The 21,572-nt window shown below is 38.3% G+C and overlaps 1 protein-coding gene across 1 annotated transcript in view; it reads right to left on the bottom strand.

The window, feature by feature from the left end:
* Nucleotides 1–20,667, bottom strand: part of LOC135085192 (leucyl-cystinyl aminopeptidase-like) — a 37,758-nt gene extending 17,091 nt beyond the window's left edge. The window contains exons 1-5 of the mRNA XM_063979945.1: nucleotides 20,553–20,667; nucleotides 10,264–10,356; nucleotides 8,698–8,751; nucleotides 7,173–7,319; nucleotides 6,705–6,786 (exon numbers count right to left, since the gene is read on the bottom strand). Of these exons, the coding sequence (XP_063836015.1) occupies nucleotides 6,705–6,786; nucleotides 7,173–7,319; nucleotides 8,698–8,751; nucleotides 10,264–10,327 (347 nt within the window). The 5' untranslated portion in view covers nucleotides 10,328–10,356; nucleotides 20,553–20,667. The remainder of the gene's footprint in view (nucleotides 1–6,704; nucleotides 6,787–7,172; nucleotides 7,320–8,697; nucleotides 8,752–10,263; nucleotides 10,357–20,552) is intronic.
* Nucleotides 20,668–21,572: the final 905 nt, after the last annotated feature.

The following is a 21,572-nucleotide window of genomic DNA, read 5'->3' as shown; positions in this document are numbered from 1 at the left end:
GCTCGAGCAGTTGTGACTACTTCGGCACGGTGAAATTTCAGTTGCCAGGTATATTTTATACTGACTGCTCGAGCAAATATTACAAAGTAGCAGTGGTTCCTCTTCCTCAAAATCAATGTTGCTACTGATTTGAATGAAAATGAAATTGTGACCTGTTGAGCAGTTTCACTACCAACTAGGTACTCCAGCAGTTATCAATGGTAGATTCAAGCTGTTGACTGGCTGCAAAAGCGGTCCGTGCCTTTATGTTGACCACTGGCTAATTGCTCGAACTGTCCGTGTATGGCGGGCCCAAACAGACTAATTTTTGCGCATGATAATTTATTATATGAAAGTTCTGTAGCTCTACCATAAGTTTAACCTTACCAAGTGCGTACAAAATGTGTGGCAGATTGCACAGCGCCCCTAGCGGTGAACGGCAGAAGTTTGTGTAAGTTACAGTTAGTAGCAGCTAGTCGTTAAATATTTCTAGAATTAAAAGTTTTTTTGCAGTTTTACAAAACACTCCATCCACTATGTCATCCACTCCATCCAGTAGGTACCTATCCATATTTCTGCTTACAAATCCAGACATAAGTGTAATAAGTTATATTATGGTAAATTTATGTTCAAATTTAAGCAAAAAGCATTCTGTGTTTATAAAATATGTTTATTTGCACCTAGTTTATCAATCACCATGTTATTTCCATGCTTTCTATCCAGTCGACTGCTCTAACGACAAGGGTGGGCAGTCGTTGAGATGACAGCGCGAAAATCGTCGGCATCCACTAATTATGACCCTTATGTACCACTATATTGACAAAGTTCTCCGTCTTCGTACGCGATATTGGAAAGGACATTGTCAGAAACCGCCTAAAAAACCGCCCAAAAACATTAACCCATCATAATTATTTTCTATTTTTTTTAATACATTAAGCACCCTTTCATTCTAATGGACACTTAAGCATTGAAAAATTAAATAAATAAGTCTTTTAACGTTTATTCTATAATACTATTACAACTTCCGGACGTTTTGGTGCGTGGCATGGTCTAAAACCTATCAAGTTCCATTATTTTTGCCGATAAAATCTGTACGAGGCATTACCGTACTTTATTGCTGGGAGTCCATGTATAGTGATGTTCCTGCGGCCATCATAGACAATAAAATATCGATTTTGAAAATAAAATAAATCGATTAGAAGACTAGATTTGCGTTAAAAGCTAAAAAGATATTGACACTATTACAAGAAGCTATCTAAAGTGTCCAACTGGTCGAAGGTCGTAAATAAAATGAAAATAATTAGGACCATAAACTGATATTCATGGTATCATAACTGTAAAAGTGTCAGAATCCGATGTTGAATCCAATGCCAGTTGAAGTGAGAGAAACATATATCAACCTAGTATAGTTGCCAGTCTCTTATAATCTATGCCAATGAGGGTTTTCGCGATTGAAAAATCCGCGAGATGGCAATACGTAGACGTGAGGTCCAAATGCTGCATGATTGGTTATTTTTGACATGACATTGACAGATATGTCAAAATCCACCAATCATTCATAGCGCATGTATAATAATAGACCAAATGAACTTTTATAGATTGTGAAAGAGAAGATAAAGATTTTATTATTTTATTAAAATTGCCACGAGGTAGTTTTTCAGTAGAAACCAGGATTGGATAATCGCTACAGGCAAGTATCAGAACATTTTATAAATATTTTTAATCGATTATATCCTTGTGAATCGTTTTAATAAATTGTCATTTTACTTTTTCAAATAAAACTTTTTCAATCCCTAGTCTTGTCAAACTGTCATAATGTCAACAAATTATAAATGTCACGTCAGTTGACTCAATTTCAGTCTTCTGTGCGTTTATTGTATTTTTATTTCAATGAAATAGTGCTAAAGGGTTAGTACTAAAAGTGAAAGCCTTTTTTCAGAAAGAAAACCAATGTGGTGCCCTTATTATTCATACTGTTTGAAAGTTACAAGTCAGTGATACAGAGTTGCCGCTCAGAATACGGAACAAACCAGAAACCGTCAACGGGCGTAAATGTGTATTCATATAAAGTATAGATGACCCACGCTGAACTGTCCCACCAAACTCAATGACAGGGGGGCGCTACCATCGTTCAACTATATGGTTTCCAACATGGCAAAAATCTGAACCAGCGATCCGGTATTGACGGTGGCGCCCCACTGTCAATGTCATCGACAGGACAGTCCAGTATTTTGGAACTATACTCCAAATCGCACTACTTTGACTTTAAAGCAATCAGTCAATGGCCGGCGCGCGCATTGTTTACATATCCGTCAGATTGACACTTTATAATTAAATTATGCCGTCTTGTGCCGTTCCAACATGTAAGAATGCTACTGGAATTACGAAGAAAGTGCATGGGATCATGTTTTATCCGTAAGTAGCACATTTCCAATTCATTTTAATTAAATAATAATTTTCAAAAAAAATCACGGTTGTATTTTGTAAGTGTTGCCACAGGTCAACGGAATATTTTACCCTACTTTTTTATATTGAATTACATTTGTCTACTTATAAAAAATTCACGCGTTAATTTTGTTAGCGTTACCACAGAATAATGGAATATTTTCCCCATCCTTTTTGTTTTAATTAGTTTTTAGTGTAATTTCATCCATGACATGACAACCTGATTAATTAAATTATAAGTGCCACTTGTGGTCTAAACTGAATAAATATTTTTGATTTTGATTTGATTTCAATATATTGAATTAATTTATAATATTACTCCCTAATAATGAGGAGATAATAAATTACTATCGTGAATTTCATACTTTCCCATTTATTCAAAAGTAAGGCATTGGTATCAACAGATCAGCAGCAGCAATATTTGTATATTTAATAATAATTTTAAGTAATTAATTATTGCTTACATACTTACTCTGATTTTCTTTCAGGATACACAGCCAGAGTTGCCTCGCAATCAAATTTAAGTATTGGTGATGTTTTTGATTTGGATTCTGTTTTTGACTCCAAGAAAAGTTAAACTAAAAGCACTACTGCGCCGTAAACAAATGTTTTGTTGTGGATATGTTTACATAATAAAGAACCTTAAGTTTCTTTTTTGTTTTACTTGGCATTCTAAAATTTATATTCGACTTTTGTAATTGACTTTTAAATAACATATTATTCCTACATATAGTATATTACACTATTTAATAGAAATAAATAATCATCTACACTTAGTTACTTCGGAGTAAAAATTAAATTCATAGGTAGGTAGGTACTATCTATGCCTATGGCCAGTCATGTCGTCTCGTTCTATCGCAAAGAATCACCATTTGATAAGAGCGAGAGCAAAAACGGAAATGGATAGTTAACACTGTGGCCGTGTGTACTTATTTCACTTACTTATTTTTTACTTGTTTAACATCTCTTTAAAAAATTACGTAATTTTACCCCAAAAATGGGGGTGTCACACGGCGCTAGTAACACTAAAGGGGGTAGAGGGGCGCGGGAGGGGAAGTATTTTGGACACAAGTTGCCGCGTGGAAATGTTATCGAACACTCCTTCTGGTTTGTTCTGTATTCTGAGAGTTGCCGCCATTATAACTCCGTAGTGATACCATACCAAAGAAGAAGTTTTCCTAAACACTTGTGTTATTTTTATATGTGATCAAATAAAAAGGATTAATTTTACTGCTCAAATGGAATAACTTATCCCAAGAGACCGAATATAAAAAAAAACCTCTCCATAGAAATTATCACCATCACGAGAATGTGAATTTTTTTGAGAATTTGATATTGGTCCTGTAAGAAAAGTAGTTGTATTTCAGTAGTAGAATCAACCCTTCTTGTTTCATCAGCAAGAGTAACTATAAAAACGCCCTGTAGGTAGGTATTATTAAGCTGAAGAGTTTGTTTAGTGTCAAAGACTGTCACACAGTGTAACTTAAATTGGCATATTATGATAATGAACATAAAAACTTAAATAAATATTTATGTTAATATTTTTTCTATTTATTTATTATCCCAAAGCTTCACAGTGACAGCTGAAACAGCAATACTGTTGTAAAACTAAACTTAGAACAAACTGTTACAAATATTTTACAAATTAAAATAAAACCGCATGTTGCTTTACTTTCTCGTATAGGTAATAAATGTAATTAATGGCTAGATTATTAATGTTACTTTGTTACCCTCAATAGTGAGGAGATCTTATAAAATGGTAACCCTGATTTTCATTGTCATTCAAGTGCTCTTTCTTCGCATAGGCTTCTGTGATTTGGCCAAGGGCCACACACATTGCGATAACATTATGCGACATTGATTTGACAGCAGCGGAGTGAAGTCTTGCGACTATGCAAAATGATACCCTGTAATCGTAGCGCATATAGACATAGACGGGGCGGGGCACATAGCTCGTAGAGCTGATGGCCGCTGGGGCAGGAAAGTTCTTGAGTGGCGACCACGAGCCGAAAGACGTAGCGTGGGCAGGCCTCCCACTAGGTGGACCGACGATCTGGTCAAGGTCGCGAGAGGTGCCTGTATGCGAGCGGTGTAGGATCGGTCTTCGTGGAAATCCTTGGGGGAGGCCTTTGTCCAGCAGTGGACGTCTTTTCGGCTGAAACGAACGAACGAACGATACGTATTACCGCTATTTACCAGACATTACTATTTATTGCATACTCGCCGGATTACACGTAGGAGCACGCGCGTTACAGCTTCGGCCTTGCATTATTATAAGATCTTGTTCCGCCCTTTTTCGAACTTCCTCCGTGAGGATATCCCCGCCGAATTCTATGATGAACCTATCAAAAGTCATATTCTGCAATATCAACCCACCACAAGGTGGACCGACGACCTGATAAAGGTAGCGGGAAGGCGCTGGATGCAGGCCGCTACCAACCGTGCGATGTGGAAGTCATTGGGGGAGGCCTATGTTCAGTAGTGGACGTCCTGTGGCTGAAATGATGATGATGATGATGAAATGAATGAAAATGACAAATCTTCGAACGTGTATAATACCGTGCCAAAGTAATCATATAATTTTGGCACCTTAATAACTATTGCCGTTTTTGATCATGCAGCGCTACTTGCGGATATTATTGGAAAGAAAACTGTGTGGGCTCTAGATCTGAAGCCGCTTTAACGAACACGAAGTGCTCATACAATGCGGCGTATTTTCTTCCAGTCTTTAGTCAGGAATTTAGTCGAATTAAAACCCCGGTTGAACGTGATATAGCCGCACTAGAATACGATGCTTTTTTGCATAATCGAAGACTTCGTTCCGGTGTCGACCGAATGTTATCATGATGTATGTGGCCCAGGGGTTACTGTAGCCGCTAAGGTTTGAAACTTCTTGCTTAAAATATTGTAGTCTTTGGCATAGACTACGACGGTAGTCATGGAGATAGGAGTTTGTTATCTCGTGTCAGATGTAAATGGTGAAAAGAAAACTCATGATTCGTGTTATTTTTATGCAATATGTAGGTTTTTTTATAAAAGTGGAACCCCGAGTGATCTCCAAAACCCATTCTATTATTATATACGATTCGACTTCGATATCTATAATACAATAGGAGTTTATTTCATGTGTCAGATGACAAGGGTGGAAATGGTGGAAACAACCTACGATTCATGTTGTTTATTTACGTGCAATATGTAGGCATATTATAAAAGTGGAATGCCGAGTTGTATTTCTAAAACTTGTTCTATTATTTTATACTATTTGGCTGCGACTCGGCGTGACGACAATATAAAACATTTTTCGCGAATCGGCGTTCATACATTCACACAATACATTAGACGCCATGTTGTCATAAACGACATATTATAAAATCGCTGTGATTTAATATTCTTAATCATTAATTTTATGGCAAGTGTCCATCAGGAATCATTGTTCTTACACACAGAATCGTATTATTTCGCTTTCGGGTAGTAATATGTCAAAATTGTTGGTTCTTAGGCGAACAATGTATGGAGAACGAACATTGTCCTTTGGCATCTACCATCGGCTGATCTGACATTAGGCGTAGTCTGGCTTTGATATTCAATTTTCAACTGTATTACCTTGACAATCAGTTCAAAATTGATTACTAGAAAATTATTTGACAGACGATTTCTACTCTCGACAAATGCATTTGAATTAGCCCACAGTATTCTTTGTATGAAACTCCGTACTGGACGTGATCCTCGCGGTTTACAGCGTGGCGAAAGGTGATACGGTGTTGATCCCTTTCTTATAACATAATAACAGGAATTTTGTTTTCATAGGGGTCACTTAAAAGTTAGGGATTGATGGTAAAAACGGGCATAAATGACCTAATGATGAAGGTGTGACTTAAGGTCCTAAGTATGTCCCCTAGATGGGGCAGAAGGCGTCCACCACAGTCCTCCATCGCGTTCGGTCTTGAGCTTCGCGTTTGAACTCGCTCCAAGTGAAGATGTGTCGATGATGAAGGTGTAGAATCCTCATCATCATCATCATCATCAATAGCCCTTTACAGTCCACTGCTGGACTATGAGCCTTCTCCACTAAAGTGGAGGGTTTTGCCTTAATCCCCACGCTTGGCAGGCGGGTTGGAGATCCCGTTCTCTGTTTGATGCGTAGTCCCTAAGACACCCGCGGGAAGAGTAGGGGTTGGTGACAAATGTATTCTACTCTGCCGTCACCACACGGCTACACGCCACGGTAGAATCCTAGATACACAAAATGTTTGGTAGTGTCAACTGGCCTGTGTACTCACTTGTTGGACGAGGCAGTGTTGGTCTCAGCCCCCGTGGGAGGCTGGCCGGGTATCAGGGGACTTTCCCCCGCGCACGGGCAGTCTGGAAGCGGGAAAAGACAGAAATTAATACAGTTAAAATACTCGAGTAGGTATTACTCGTAATAATAACAAAATATTACAATTTTGTCGCTAGATGACATTATCGAGCATAATAAAGTATTTTTGAATTGTGGTTAAAAAAAATCTATTCCATTCTATTTATTATCTAGTTTAGCTCCATTCAATTCAATTCTATTTTATTCCATTCCGTTAAAAAACTCATAAAACTCATTTATTTCTGTAAATGGCCTAAAAAAAGCACTTTTACACGTCCCAGTACCCTACCACTGCTTCAGGACAATAAATGGGCCAGTGCTGATTCAGGTGCTGTTCCGTTCCGTTCCGTTCCGTTCCGTCCCATCCCATCCCATCCCATCCCATTCTCACCTGGCTGCGGCGTGGCATACACGACGAGCAGTGCAGTGGCGAACATAGCCGAAAATACCAACGCGGCGAGGCATAGCGCGCGGCGCTGCGAACACACGGCCACGGGTGCCTCGCGGAGCTCCCTCGCTTCTCTTGCTTTATCTGTGTCTGTAATTAAAGATCATCATCATTATCATCGGAGTTTCTCTTCGTGATCGGATCAGAAATGAGGAGATCCGCAGGAGAACCAAAGTGACCGACATAGATTCCGCGAAAATAGTGTGAATTATTTCACGTTATTGCAACATTTTTCTTTACTGCTCTGGCCCTATTGGTTGTAGTAGGGTGATGTTATTAGCCTAAAGCCTTCCTCAATAAATGGGCTATCCATCCAACACAAAAATATTTTTTCAAACACTCAATACCAAAGCCAATAGCGGTGGAGCAGTAAAGACAAAGTTGCAAAAACGGGAAATATTATTCAAGCTATTTTCATCCGTATGAAATCGCAGCACAGACAGCTACGAGTACATAGTTATCCAATAAGATTAAGCAACACAAAACGCCAATTTCATAGATGAAGGCCTATAAGACTCTTGACATTCCGTTTTGCTGAGGCGAGAAACTTAAGAGGCTCAATGAGTGTGCATTAAGCTCTCTTGACCTAGAAAACGAGTCTATACATGCCCCTAATGCCCAGGGACAGATTCATAAACCATTTTGGGGCCCATAACCACCCCTTCGCGATTCATGTAACTAACTATAGTTACAAATTACAATTCGTTAGTTCGTTTCAGCCAAATGATGTCCTCGCCCTCGTGGCAACAACAAGCAGGAAGACGTAGTATAGGGCTGTGGGCAGGCCCCCCACTAGGTGGACCGACGATCTGGTGAAGGTCGCGGGAGGTGCCTGGATGCGGGCGGAGCAGGACCGGTCTTTGTGGAAATCCTTGGGGGAGGCCTTTGTCCGGCAGTGGACGTCATTTGTCTGAAACGAAACTAAAATAGGTAATAAAATATCAAGAGCCCGTACCATTGATCCCAGACTCTTTTCATTGCAGAAAATGGGACCCCTTATAATCGCGGGGCCCTTTTGTGCACGCACGGGGCCTCTGCCTTACGGTTAATCCGGCCCTGGTAATGCCACTACTGGTTACCATCTAGAGTTGAGGGGTTTTAATACTTCCCAAGAGTCTCTAATTGTAGCCTTTATAGAGGCTGGGGCCTTCAAAATTAATGCATGAAGTAATTTTTTGCATTATGAGGGTAAAAATTGAGATGATGCTTTATTTGTGAGATGTTATTAACGTAGGTTTTTAAACAGGAACTGAAAACTTGGCATTACCTAACTAAAATACCAAGGAAATAAATAAAATATTGCTTTTAAAATATAACTTTCCCCTGGGACAAACTTGAGCTTCACTGGTTGGGTTATTGGCGGTCAAGCTGTAGATCCTGGCTACACAGGAGTTGCAGCGGTGGGAGCAAGAGCTGGGAATAATAATATCCTTTCTGTAATTATGTTTAGAAAATCCAGTCAACTTACCAGCTAAAAAAGCGACATCATCCAGATCCTGGTCTACCATGTTGCGCCACGCAGCTGTCGGACAAAAGAGAAAGTTATAAGTTCGCCTTCTGTCAAATGAAATGGGCTTTTAATTTAAAGATTATTGGTAATCTGTTAATGCACACATTACTAATAGACCCGTCAGCTCCTCGTACTAAGCTAAATATGCTTGTGTCACGAGTGAGCTCACCACAATAGTCGAGCGGCGGCGGGGACCGAACCCGCGTTCCCCGGATCACGAGTCGGCCAGTCCGACCCCTTCACCGTTCGGCTATCGTGGCTTCTAAATAATTATGTTTCATGGATGTTTATTTCGGTACAGTCAAATATACAGGGTGGAATTTTGTAATGCCACCTGGAGGGAAAGTACCTACTCTTAATACTGTAGATAGAAAATTTTACTGAAAGAAAACTTTCCTTTATTTTTGAAAAGAAAGATAACTGCATTCAAAGATTTTCGAATTTTTTTCGAAAATTCTCTACCATACCATACAATTTTCTGTAAATAATAACAATAATTTAAGATTTCATGGTTTTCCTTTCATTTGATTTATCAAGTTTGTTTGAGAGATTTCATCCTTATACATAACCCTAACGATCGATGCAATAAAAATACAGGGTGTAATTTTTAACAGATTTATTTGGTTCGATTCCCGGGTGTAGCAGGCAAATTTTTATAAATCATTGAATGCAGTTCTATTTCTTTTCAAAAATAAAGAAATGTTTTCTTTGAGTAAAATTTTCTATCTACAGTATTAAGAGTAGAGATGAAACGGATAGTTGTTTGGCCGGATACCGGATACCGGATATCCGGCCAGCTGCTAGGCCGGATAGCCGGATATCCGGCGGCCGGATAGTTGGCCAATTGTCTCGTTGCATGTCGTGACGAGTTTAGCACCGCACAGGTGCTTCGAAAACGATCAGTGGGTCTATTAGTAGACTAGACTAGTCACACTTTTCGAAAATCGATTCCGTCCGAATAGAATGTCAGATTTTGCCACTTGTCTAGGGGGTAGATCAATTCGGCCGATTTCGGTTGCGATCGTGATTGTGTGATTGAATAGCGAAAATTTAATTAGTTTACTTGCTGCGTAATCTGACTGAACTGCATCATGTCATCAGATCATCAGTGAAAAAAAGATACCCTATTTTATTTAGTAGTATTTATGTATTCGTCATTAGAGTGAATAGCCCAGAAAAAGAAATTAGTTTTTTGAAAGGCTTAATATGGCGTTTTTGTAACTTTTTGGACTTTAAATAAAAGCCGTCATTATTATAAGCCATTTTATTGACATTTACCTCAAAGATTAATGCATTTTATTTTATTAGTAGGAAATTGTCGTAGTTTTTTAATATCCGGTATCCGGCCGGATAGTGAGTTACTATCCGGTATCCGGCCGGATAGTAAATTTAGGCCGGATATCCGGCCTACCGGATAGTTACCAGATATCCGTTTCATCTCTAATTAAGAGTACTTTCCCTTCAGGTGGCATTACAAAATTCCACCCTGTATATGTATTTTATGCCATGAAAGTTGGTACTCACCCTTAGCAGACCCGTTCCGATCCGCTTTGTACTTGCCGATGGGTTCCATTTGAATACCGTCCATCTCACGCCCCGCCCCGCATGCCGACTACCCTGCAACAAGAGTTAACCCTTAATTGGACAAGCCAGTCGTCTATTTTGGACCTTAACACAAGGAGATACAGTTCAAAATAGGGTGAAAACTTTTATTAACTAAAAACCATAAGGCCTAAACTATCAGTAAGAATCAGGGATGTTATGGATATCCGTAACCGTAACCGAAACTTTTGGATATCTATTGTGGGATATGATGCTCAACCACAATAAGGAAGCTAGATGTTAGTGCTTCCTTCCGAGCGGGTGTTATGCTCGGGGACCAAGGTCCAATTTACACCATCTTGGTTTGCCTATATATACTTGGCAGGATATAAAACTCCGTCACCGCGATGCAGGTTTGTATGAGCGGCGGAGTGTGCCATAGTGAAGTAGTGACAGCGCCATCTGTTGGTCACTAGTTTGTAGTGGCGTCGCCACACCACTCCCCCCGGAAGAACCGGAGGTGGATGACGTCAGGATGTGCTCAGCAGTCTGTGCGTGATGAGCTTACAAGTGCCAGTGTGCTTAAGTCTGCGGTGAGTCGAGACGAGCAGGTTGCGGTGCTCTATCCACGGTGAGTCGGGATAGTGAGCGGAGGCGTCTTCGATGGTCGGGCGTGGAGCTGGGCCAGAGCTGTACCCGTGACCAGTGAAGTGACGGTTGCTTGCTGCCGAGGAACCAGGAAGGTCGGTTGCGATCTGCGATGGTCCCTGAAGGCTGGATGCTGGCTTGTTGAAGACTGGAGCTGATGACGCAGTGGCGGAGATGGTGAGGATGGCGGAGGCTGATGCCGAAGATGGTGGTGATGGAAGGTCACGTTCCAATCACGTCGGGGTCACCAATGTGGTGATATGATGCTCAACCACAATAAGGAAGCTAGATGTTAGTGCTTCCTTCCGAGCGGGTGTTATGCTCGGAGACCAAGGTCCAATTTACACCATCTTGGTTTGCCTATATATACTTGGCAGGATATAAAACTCCGTCACCGCGATGCAGGTTTGTATGAGCGGCGGAGTGTGCCATAGTGAAGTAGTGACAGCGCCATCTGTTGGTCACTAGTTTGTAGTGGCGTCGCCACATCTATCTATATAAATAAAAATAAATTGATGTTCGTTAGTCTGATTTAAACTCGAGAACGGCTGGGCCGATTGAGCTGATTTTGGTTTTAAAATGTTTGTCGTAGTCCAGGGTAGGTCTAAACGGTGAGCAAATACGCGCGCGATATTGTTTTTCTGTGACAGACAAAATTCCACGCGGGCGAAGCCGCGGGCGGAAAGCTAGTTCGAAATAAAACAATATCCGTAACCGTAACCGAAACCGATATGATATTATTCCTATATCCATAACCGTATCCATAACCGAAACTCCATATCCATAACATCCCTAGTAAGAATGACGTTATTATTCGATCAATCAAATGGTTTTCTTTTTTTCTTTCTTCCTTCTTCTTGTTACGAAAGCTACGACGAATCGTAGACAATCGTAGTCTACAGATCGTTTCACTTTGCTACGGCTTGTAGCTATGACTACGGACCGTAGCTATGGTTCTTCTACCACGCTACGGCGTAGAGCTTCTTAGCTACGACGTGATGGTACTACGAAATCTCCTTCAACAACCACGAGCTGTCAAATGAAACCGGTTTTGGATGACACTGGATATCATTTGTGTGTCAGTGTTAGGATTGTTTCACTGTTTTGTACAATAAATCAATCACTGAACCAGTCACCACGTTTCCGAAGCATTATTTCTCATAAACATCCACGATTTCACTTGCGTATTTGAAAATATCTTAGAGGTCAAACTTTCAGCGTGCCACTATAGTCTTTTTCACGTAAGATGATCCGTATGACACTTCAAGGTTATCCATATTACGCATACTACATATGCAGAATATTTTTGAAAAAATATTAGTATTTTATTGGCAATATAATAAAAAAAAATTAACTACTTGTCTTGAAATATGTAGTAAAATCTGAGTCTATTGATTATATTTTAATTAAATACGATGTAAAAATATTTTTTATTTAATGTACGCAATGTGTGAAACGGAATAGATTTAGTGCTGCTGGGGTATTTCTTGTATAAAATCGATTATTTCCGCGGTTCATTAATCGATTGCAGTGAATACTTAGTTATTAAAAACATCACAAAAATCAACTATATTTTTCGATTATTGACTTTAATAAACGCATTGAAAATAAATTAATAGTTTTTAATTTAAAGAAACAGAACCAGTAAGTAACTACTTTTTAGGAATCGTTTTTTTGAACACGAACCATGAAAGGACAATGTTCGTTCTCCATACATTGTTCGCCTAAGAACCAACAATTTTGACATATTACTACCCGAAAGCGAAATAATACGATTCTGTGTGTAAGAACAATGATTCCTGATGGACACTTGCCATAAAATTAATGATTAAGAATATTAAATCACAGCGATTTTATAATATGTCGTTTATGACAACATGGCGTCTAATGTATTGTGTGAATGTATGAACACCGATTCGCGAAAAATGTTTTGTATTGTCGTCACGCCGAGTCGCAGCCAAATAGTATAAAATAATAGAACAAGTTTTAGAAATACAACTCGGCATTCCACTTTTATAATATGCCCACATATTGCACGTAAATAAACAACATGAATCGTAGGTTGTTTCCACCCTTGTCATCTGACACATGAAATAAACTCCTATTGTATTATAGATATCGAAGCCGAATCGTATATAATAATAGAATGGGTTTTGGAGATCACTCGGGGTTCCACTTTTATAAAATACCTACATAATGCATAAAAATAACACGAATCATGAGTTTTCTTTTCACCATTTACATCTGACACGAGATAACAAACTCCTATCTCCATGACTACCGTCGTAGTCTATGCCAAAGAATACAATATTTTAAGCAAGAAGTTTCAAACCTTAGCGGCTACAGTAACCCCTGGGCCACATACATCATGATAACATTCGGTCGACACCGGAACGAAGTCTTGCGATTATGCAAAAAAGCACCGTATTCTAGTGCGGCTATATCACGTTAAACCGGGGTTTTAATTCGACTAAAGTCCTGACTAAAGACTGGAAGAAAATACGCCGCATTGTATGAGCACTTCGTGTTCGTTAAAGCGGCTTCAGATCTAGAGCCTACATAGTTTTCTTTCCAATAATATCCGCAAGTAGCGCTGCATGATTTTTACAACAAAAACGGCAATAGTTATTAAGGTGCCAAAATTATATGACTACTTTGGCACGGTATTATACACGTTCGAAGATGTCATTTTCATTCATTTCATCATCATCATCATCATTTCAGCCACAGGACGTCCACTACTGAACATAGGCCTCCCCCAATGACTTCCACATCGCACGGTTGGTACCGGCCTGCATCCAGCGCCTTCCCGCTACCTTTATCAGGTCGTCGGTCCACCTTGTGGTGGGTTGACATTGCAGAATATGACTTTTGATAGGTTCATCATACAATTCGGCGGGGATATCCTCACGGAGGAAGTTCGAAAAAGGGCGGAACAAGATCTTATAATAATGCAAGGCCGAAGCTGTAACGCGCGTGCTCCTACGTGTAATCCGGCGAGTATACAATAAATAGTAATGTCTGGTAAATAGTGGTAATACGTATCGTTCGTTCGTTCGTTTCAGCCGAAAAGACGTCCACTGCTGGACAAAGGCCTCCCCCAAGGATTTCCACGAAGACCGATCCTGCACCGCTCGCATACAGGCACCTCCCGCGACCTTCACCAGATCGTCGGTCCACCTAGTGGGAGGCCTGCCCACGCTACGTCTTTCGGCTCGTGGTCGCCACTCAAGAACTTTCCTGCCCCAGCGGCCATCAGCTCTACGAGCTATATGCCCCGCCCCGTCTATGTCTATATGCGCTACGATTACAGGGTATCATTTTGCATAGTCGCAAGACTTCACTCCGCTGCTGTCAAATCAATGTCGCATAATGTTATCGCAATGTGTGTGGCCCTTGGCCAAATCACAGAAGCCTATGCGAAGAAAGAGCACTTGAATGACAATGAAAATCAGGGTTACCATTTTATAAGATCTCCTCACTATTGAGGGTAACAAAGTAACATTAATAATCTAGCCATTAATTACATTTATTACCTATACGAGAAAGTAAAGCAACATGCGGTTTTATTTTAATTTGTAAAATATTTGTAACAGTTTGTTCTAAGTTTAGTTTTACAACAGTATTGCTGTTTCAGCTGTCACTGTGAAGCTTTGGGAAAATAAATAAATAGAAAAAATATTAACATAAATATTTATTTAAGTTTTTATGTTCATTATCAAAATATGCCAATTTAAGTTACACTGTGTGACAGTCTTTGACACTAAACAAACTCTTCAGCGTAATAATACCTACTTACAGGGCGTTTTTATAGTTACTCTTGCTGATGAAACAAGAAGGGTTGATTCTACTACTGAAATACAACTACTTTTCTTACAGGACCAATATCAAATTCTCAAAAAAATTCACATCCTCGTGATGGTGATAATTTCTATGGAGAGGTTTTTTTTTATATTCGGTCTCTTGGGATAAGTTATTCCATTTGAGCAGTAGAATTAATCCTTTTTATTTGATCACATATAAAAATAACACAAGTGTTTAGGAAAACTTCTTCTTTGGTATGGTATCACCACGGAGTTATAATGGCGGCAACTCTGTATCACTGACTTGTAACTTTCAAACAGTATGAATAATAAGGGCACCACATTGGTTTTCTTTCTGAAAAAAGGCTTTCACTTTTAGTACTAACCATTTAGCACTATTTCATCGAAATAAAAATACAATAAACGCACAGAAGACTGAAATTGAGTCAACTGACGTGACATTTATAATTTGTTGTCATTATGACAGTTTGACAAGACTAGGGATTGAAAAAGTTTTAATTGAAAAAGTAAAATGACAATTTATTAAAACGATTCACAAGGATATAATCGATTAAAAATATTTATAAAATGTTCTGATACTTGCCTGTAGCGATTATCCAATCCTGGTTTCTACTGAAAAACTACCTCGTGGCAAGATTTTAATAAAATAATAAAATCTTTATCTTCTCTTTCACAATCTATAAAAGTTCATTTGGTCTATTATTAAACATGTGCTATGAATGAGGGTTTTCGCGATTGAAAAATCCGCGAGATGGCAATACGTAGACGCGAGGTCCAAATGCTGCATGATTGGTGGATTTTGACATATCTGTCAATGTCATGTCAAAAATAACCAATCATGCAGCATTTGGACCTCACGTCTACGTATTGCCATCTGGCGGATTTTTCAATCGCGAAAACCCTCATTGGCATAGATTATGAGAGACTGGCAACTATACTAGGTTGATATATGTTTCTCTCACTTCAACTGGCATTGGATTCAACATCGGATTCTGACACTTTTACAGTTATGATACCATGAATATCAGTTTATGGTCCTAATTATTTTTATTTTATTTACGACCTTCGACCAGTTGGACACTTTAGATAGCTTCTTGTAATAGTGTCAATATCTTTTTAGCTTTTAACGCAAATCTAGTCTTCAAAGCAGTTTAATCGATTTATTTTATTTTCAAAATCGATATTTTATTGTCTATGATGGCCGCAGGAACATCACTATACATGGACTCCCAGCAATAAAGTACGGTAATGCCTCGTACAGATTTTATCGGCAAAAATTATGGAACTTGATAGGTTTTAGACCATGCCACGCACCAAAACGTCCGGAAGTTGTAATAGTATTATAGAATAAACGTTAAAAGACTTATTTATTTAATTTTTCAATGCTTAAGTGTCCATTAGAATGAAAGGGTGCTTAATGTATTAAAAAAAATAGAAAATAATTATGATGGGTTAATGTTTTTGGGCGGTTTTTAGGCGGTTTCTGACAATGTCCTTTGAATATTATCAATAAAAAATTGTTACAATAATATTTGTAATTAAAAAAAAACATGTTTTTTGTTAAATAACACCTATACAAAATATTTCTCTAAAAGTAGGTTTTACTAACTCTTCGAAAAAAATCGATAGATAAATCGCTATGGTTTAGTTATGTGACATCTCTAAATCTTTCAAACTCGAAACGTCATACGGATCATCTTAGGTGAAAAAGACTATAAGTGCCACTGAACTGTCAAATATTTGCAAAAAACTGTTCTGTTTGACGTGACGGCGACGGCATCACGCATCTCTTTTTATCACATAGTGTTGCTGCTAGTGACATCTCGCTCGCTCAGTTCTTTGTTGCTCTATTCCGCTAGGTATATTGACTTTATGGTTGGTCGGTATTGGTCGTGAATTTTAGTTTGCTATAGTTTCTGTTACTCAAGAAGATTGTAGCATTGCATTGGTGAAAGAATTTTTGAAATCGGTTCAGTAGTTTTTGAGTTTATTCGCTATAAACATACATTACTTACTAGCGGCCGCCCGCGACTTCGTGCGCGTGGATCCCGTTTTACCCCCTTAGGGGTGGAGTTCGTAAAATCCGTTCTTAAAGAGCACCTACATTCTAAAAGGAACCCTCATGCAAAATTTGAGACTCTTAGCAATTGTAGTTTCTGAGATTTCGTCTTGAGTGAGTAATGCCCGTTTTCACCATCAATCCCTAATTTTTACGTGATAACAAATGGTATGGTAACCCTATGGTAACAAATAACAGGAATTTTGTTTTTATAGGGTCACTTAAAAATTAGGGATTGATGGTGAAAACGGGCATAAGTCAGTCAACCTTTCGCTTTTATAGATTTAGATTTTTTTCTTTATTAGGTAGGTACTATTTTATTGTGTACTCTATCACTATCGATATAATCATAGTTCCTACAATCACCCTCTTTAAAAACGTTTTAAATCTCGATAAAATAGCAAAGGAAACAAACGCATTCAGCCCCAGCCTCCCCTCATTACCGGTGAATGGTATGCTATGGACGCCGTTTAGTCACCTCTCCCCTTCCATTGAAGTAAGGCGGGGATGGCAAACTGTTGGTATGCGATAAATCCTTTTTTACAAGCTTTATATTCACTTCGCTTGTTTGTTAGTGTGGGACAAATCTTGCAACTGAATTTAAGACCAGTGGGCTGAATGTGAGTTTACATCAAACGCGCTCACTAGGGACGTATGAAAATTTTAGTTTTTGAACGTTTCCCGCTAGGGACGCTGTACAATCCGTCATACTTTTAATGTAATTTTTTGACGCGCTCACTAGTGAGCGCGTTTGATGAAAACTCACACTAGGCCCTCAGTTCTTCTCAACCGATTGAGCTGAAATTTGGTATTACTACATACATATAAGTACGAACACATGGATGGAGGTTTGTTACTTTTCAAAAATACTGAACGGATTTGGATGAAATTGGGTATAGAAATAGTTGAACGATGAATAGCTGTGGCAAGTTGACCACCCCTGACGTATGGAATAGCCGTCAGATCTATAGGATCGGATCGTTGACCCTGGGGTAAGGGTGATTTTCTATAGAAATCCCATGAAACTTTAACGAGTAACTAGGTAATAGCAAAAGGCATTTGATATTGCTTTTTAGGGTACATATTCTTATATCGTGCGAATTTCATCACGGACGCCGGATTATCTTAACCTAAGGCTGAGTTGCGCCATCTTGCTTTAATTTTAACAAAAGTAAAAAATCTGTCAAACTCTATACAAAATACACAGGTTACGGATATAGTAACGGTTAATTATCATTAACTAAGACTGAGTTGCACCACCTAACTTTGACCGTAACTTTGACGATAACCGATGTTTTTTGTATGGAGTTTGATAGATTTTTGACGTTTGTTAAAGTTAAAGTAAGATGGTGCAACCCAGCCTTAGACAACAAACTACCTTCTTTCAGAATCAGGTAACAGAGTAAAAACTGTTAGCGAAAGTGGAACATCTTTTTTTTGCACGTGGCAAATAAAAATTACTTTTTCCATGAAACATGTAGCCCTAACCAGCTTGTAAAAAAAACTTTACCCCATTCTGCTTCAAAGTAAATAGAGCAATGGGGGAGCAATGAAAAGGGCGCGAAAAATGACAAGTGACACGTGACATTCATTGGTAGGCTGAATAGTGGTTGCCTTTGCTGCATTTTTTCACCTTGGCCTCGTGCGGTTTGCACATAGATACTATTATGGAACTATTCCCACCTCTCGTTCCCACCTGCAACTCCTGTGTAGCCAGGATCCACAGCTTGACCGCCAAAAACCCAACCAGTGAAGGTCAAGTTTGTCCCGGCCAAAGTTAAACTGTCATTGGACCCGCAACGAAATTAATCAGAAGAACATAGGAGGAGTTCAAATGCCTATCAAGTCAGATTGGCAATTTCCTACGTCAGTTTTGGCGGATATGACCAATTTTCTAACGGAACTCGAGCTGTTGCAAAACAAAATTAACTGTCTAGATGTTTTCTAAGCCTAGATGTTGTTTAGAGTCGTTTAGTCTAAGATAAGAGAGAAGAAATATCAAGTATAGTGGCTATAGTTAACTATATCTCATTTTTAAAGTTCTAAGCATAGATTAATAAAGCCTGGACCATTGTGGTCCACAACTATTTTTTTAATTAAATGTCTTATTAAATATAATTAATAAGTAAAATAACAAACAATAACATTTTATTACGATACCTAAATGTGGATAAAAATCTCTCATTTTCGAAAAAAAAAAACATTTTACAACGTTTTGACTGTAATGACCCAAGATGTTTGCTTCACTTTTGACGAAGCGTTTGTATGCATCTACGAGTAGGTTTTTTAATCTAAGGTTATATGGTAGAAGAACTAAAGAAACTTTCTGAACTTGCTCTTCTAAGGAGAAATTTCAATTAAAAATGCATGGAGAACTTTTAACATTGCCAAAGTAGCGTTAAGATACCGCAGGTTAAATATTAACCTCGTAAAGACTTGCGTTAATGTTTAAAAAAAGATATAAACTCCGTTTCGTGATAAGAATTTGTGTAGTTAGGTAAAGTCGAAATCTGTACTAATATTATAAAAAGGAAAGATTTGTTGTTTTCTTGTATTGAATAGGCTTCGAAACTACTGGACCGATGTGAAAAATTATTTCACCATTAATTAGAATCCTACATTAATTCTGATAATTCTGATGAATATGGATGGTACGAAGTTCGCCGGGAGTGCTAATTTAATATAAAGAAATAGGTACTAGCTGCGCCCGCGATATAAAACACTTGCAAAACGTTTTTATCCTGAAGGCATTCAGACACTATTAATAATACTGACATCATATTGCTGTAATTCCTTCCTTTGGTAATGACATTCTTATGCCCGTTTTCACCATCAGTCCCTTATTTTTAAGTGACACCTATGGTAACACTTAACAGGCATTTTGTTTTCATAGGGGTCACTTAAAAATTAGGGATTGATGGTGAAAATGGGCATTCATCTCCCCACATACAAATAAATATCGCCTGGTCGGACTATAACCGTCATTCTTACATTCCCATAGCTTTTTAGAAAACATTATTGACTTTAGTAAATAAAAAACTTAATTTATACTTGCTATATAGTTACATCGATTTTAATTGATTTTAATATCGTTAAAATTTCGTTCAGTCGATTTTGAAAACAGACTCGCGGGTATTTCCACACTTAAGAAAAACAACGTTTTACCAGTTATAAATAAATAGTATCTCAATTGACTGTGATTTCCGGTCCCTACCAGACAGTATGGCGTCGGTCAAACTCAGAGAAATCTTCTGATGGGATGGAAAATACTTGACCACTATTAATTTAATATCAAAAATCATTTAATGGTCAAGCTGTGGGCAAGCTTGCAGGTTTAGTATTGTTAAGGAAGAATTCTTTTATCTAAACTTTATAATCAATTCAACAGTTTATTTATCGATGTATTTTGAGAAAACATTATGTGAATTTATTACTTACTTAATTTGGACAAACAAACTCAGTTGCAAGGTCATGTGTGCGTTTGGTAATTGTAATACAACAAACGAGATAATACTGAAAAGGTACATCTTTTTGCAATTTTATGCCATTTATATTGAGTCACAGTCGTTAAAATCCTTCAGGACAACAAAATACACGTTTCTATCGACTTATAGTATAAAATAATCGCTATTTCCTATTCTTTAGCTACCGAATTGACTTCTAACTTGTATTAAATGATACAAACTCTACATTTTTTATTGTCCAAAACCAAGCTCAATAAAAGAATGAAAAATACTTACTTGTCTGTCAATACACGACACAGTGACACAGTACACAAAATTATTCGCGAAAATAACTCACAATTGTATTGTTATTTTTCATCCACTCGCAAAACAGGCGAAAGCGACTGCTCGGTGCGGAGAGTGCAAACCGAAATCGATTTTACTCAGAGAGGAAACTACATTGCGTTGGAAAAGGACAAAACATGTTTATAGCTCATGATAGAGGGAGAGAGAACGTGTGTGAAGGGAGCAGCGGTGAGCAACCCTTAGAAATAGGGTAGGGAAATGAAGTGGTACTTTTTGTTTTCGTTTTGTTTTTTTGGAAAATTTATTGGAGTTGGGATTAATTTTGGTGGAGTTTTACGGAATTTTCCAGACTTCGTCAATGAAGTGAAAAGTCATAAGTCTGTATACATACATAAATAGTCAAATTAAAGATAAAGCTTTGTCCTTAACGAGCCTAAACTTATCTCATATTTTTTGCTATTCGAATTGTCAATAACTGCAGCTTATCATTTTTGGAAGGTCAATGTGATAAGTAGATAATAATATGATCCTAAAATAGTAGGTAAGAAGACACGGGTCTTAACGCGACGTTTGAAAACATTATGTACTCACGGCTTGACTTTGAAATGGAACGCGAAAGTTTAAAATCTTAAATTATGATCCTGTTACAAAAATGAAAATGTACTAGATAAAAAATGAAAATTGAAACAATAAGATAATTTTTAACTTTTTGTCCATGTGTTGTTCTATTTAATCTTCAGCACATGACGTCCACTGCTGAACATTTTGAAATTGTGTGAAATTTTTCAAAACAAACTCCAGTTGTTCCTCGCTTTGACGGATTGAGAGCCTCCTTTTTCGAAGTCGGTTAAAAAGTCACAATAATCTCGAATGCGACTTGTTTATCAGGAGTGCCACATTTGAAGTGTTTTCACAGGTTACCTCAGATCCTGAGGGATAACTGGAGCAGTGGGGAAACGAGGGTTGCGAGCAAGTAGGCACAACAAGTAGGCATGCATTTTGTTAGTCCCT

Source organism: Ostrinia nubilalis, chromosome 28 (genome assembly GCF_963855985.1).
Source record: "Ostrinia nubilalis chromosome 28, ilOstNubi1.1, whole genome shotgun sequence".
Taxonomy (NCBI): domain Eukaryota; kingdom Metazoa; phylum Arthropoda; class Insecta; order Lepidoptera; family Crambidae; genus Ostrinia; species Ostrinia nubilalis.
This window is presented reverse-complemented; position numbering and strand designations above follow the sequence as displayed.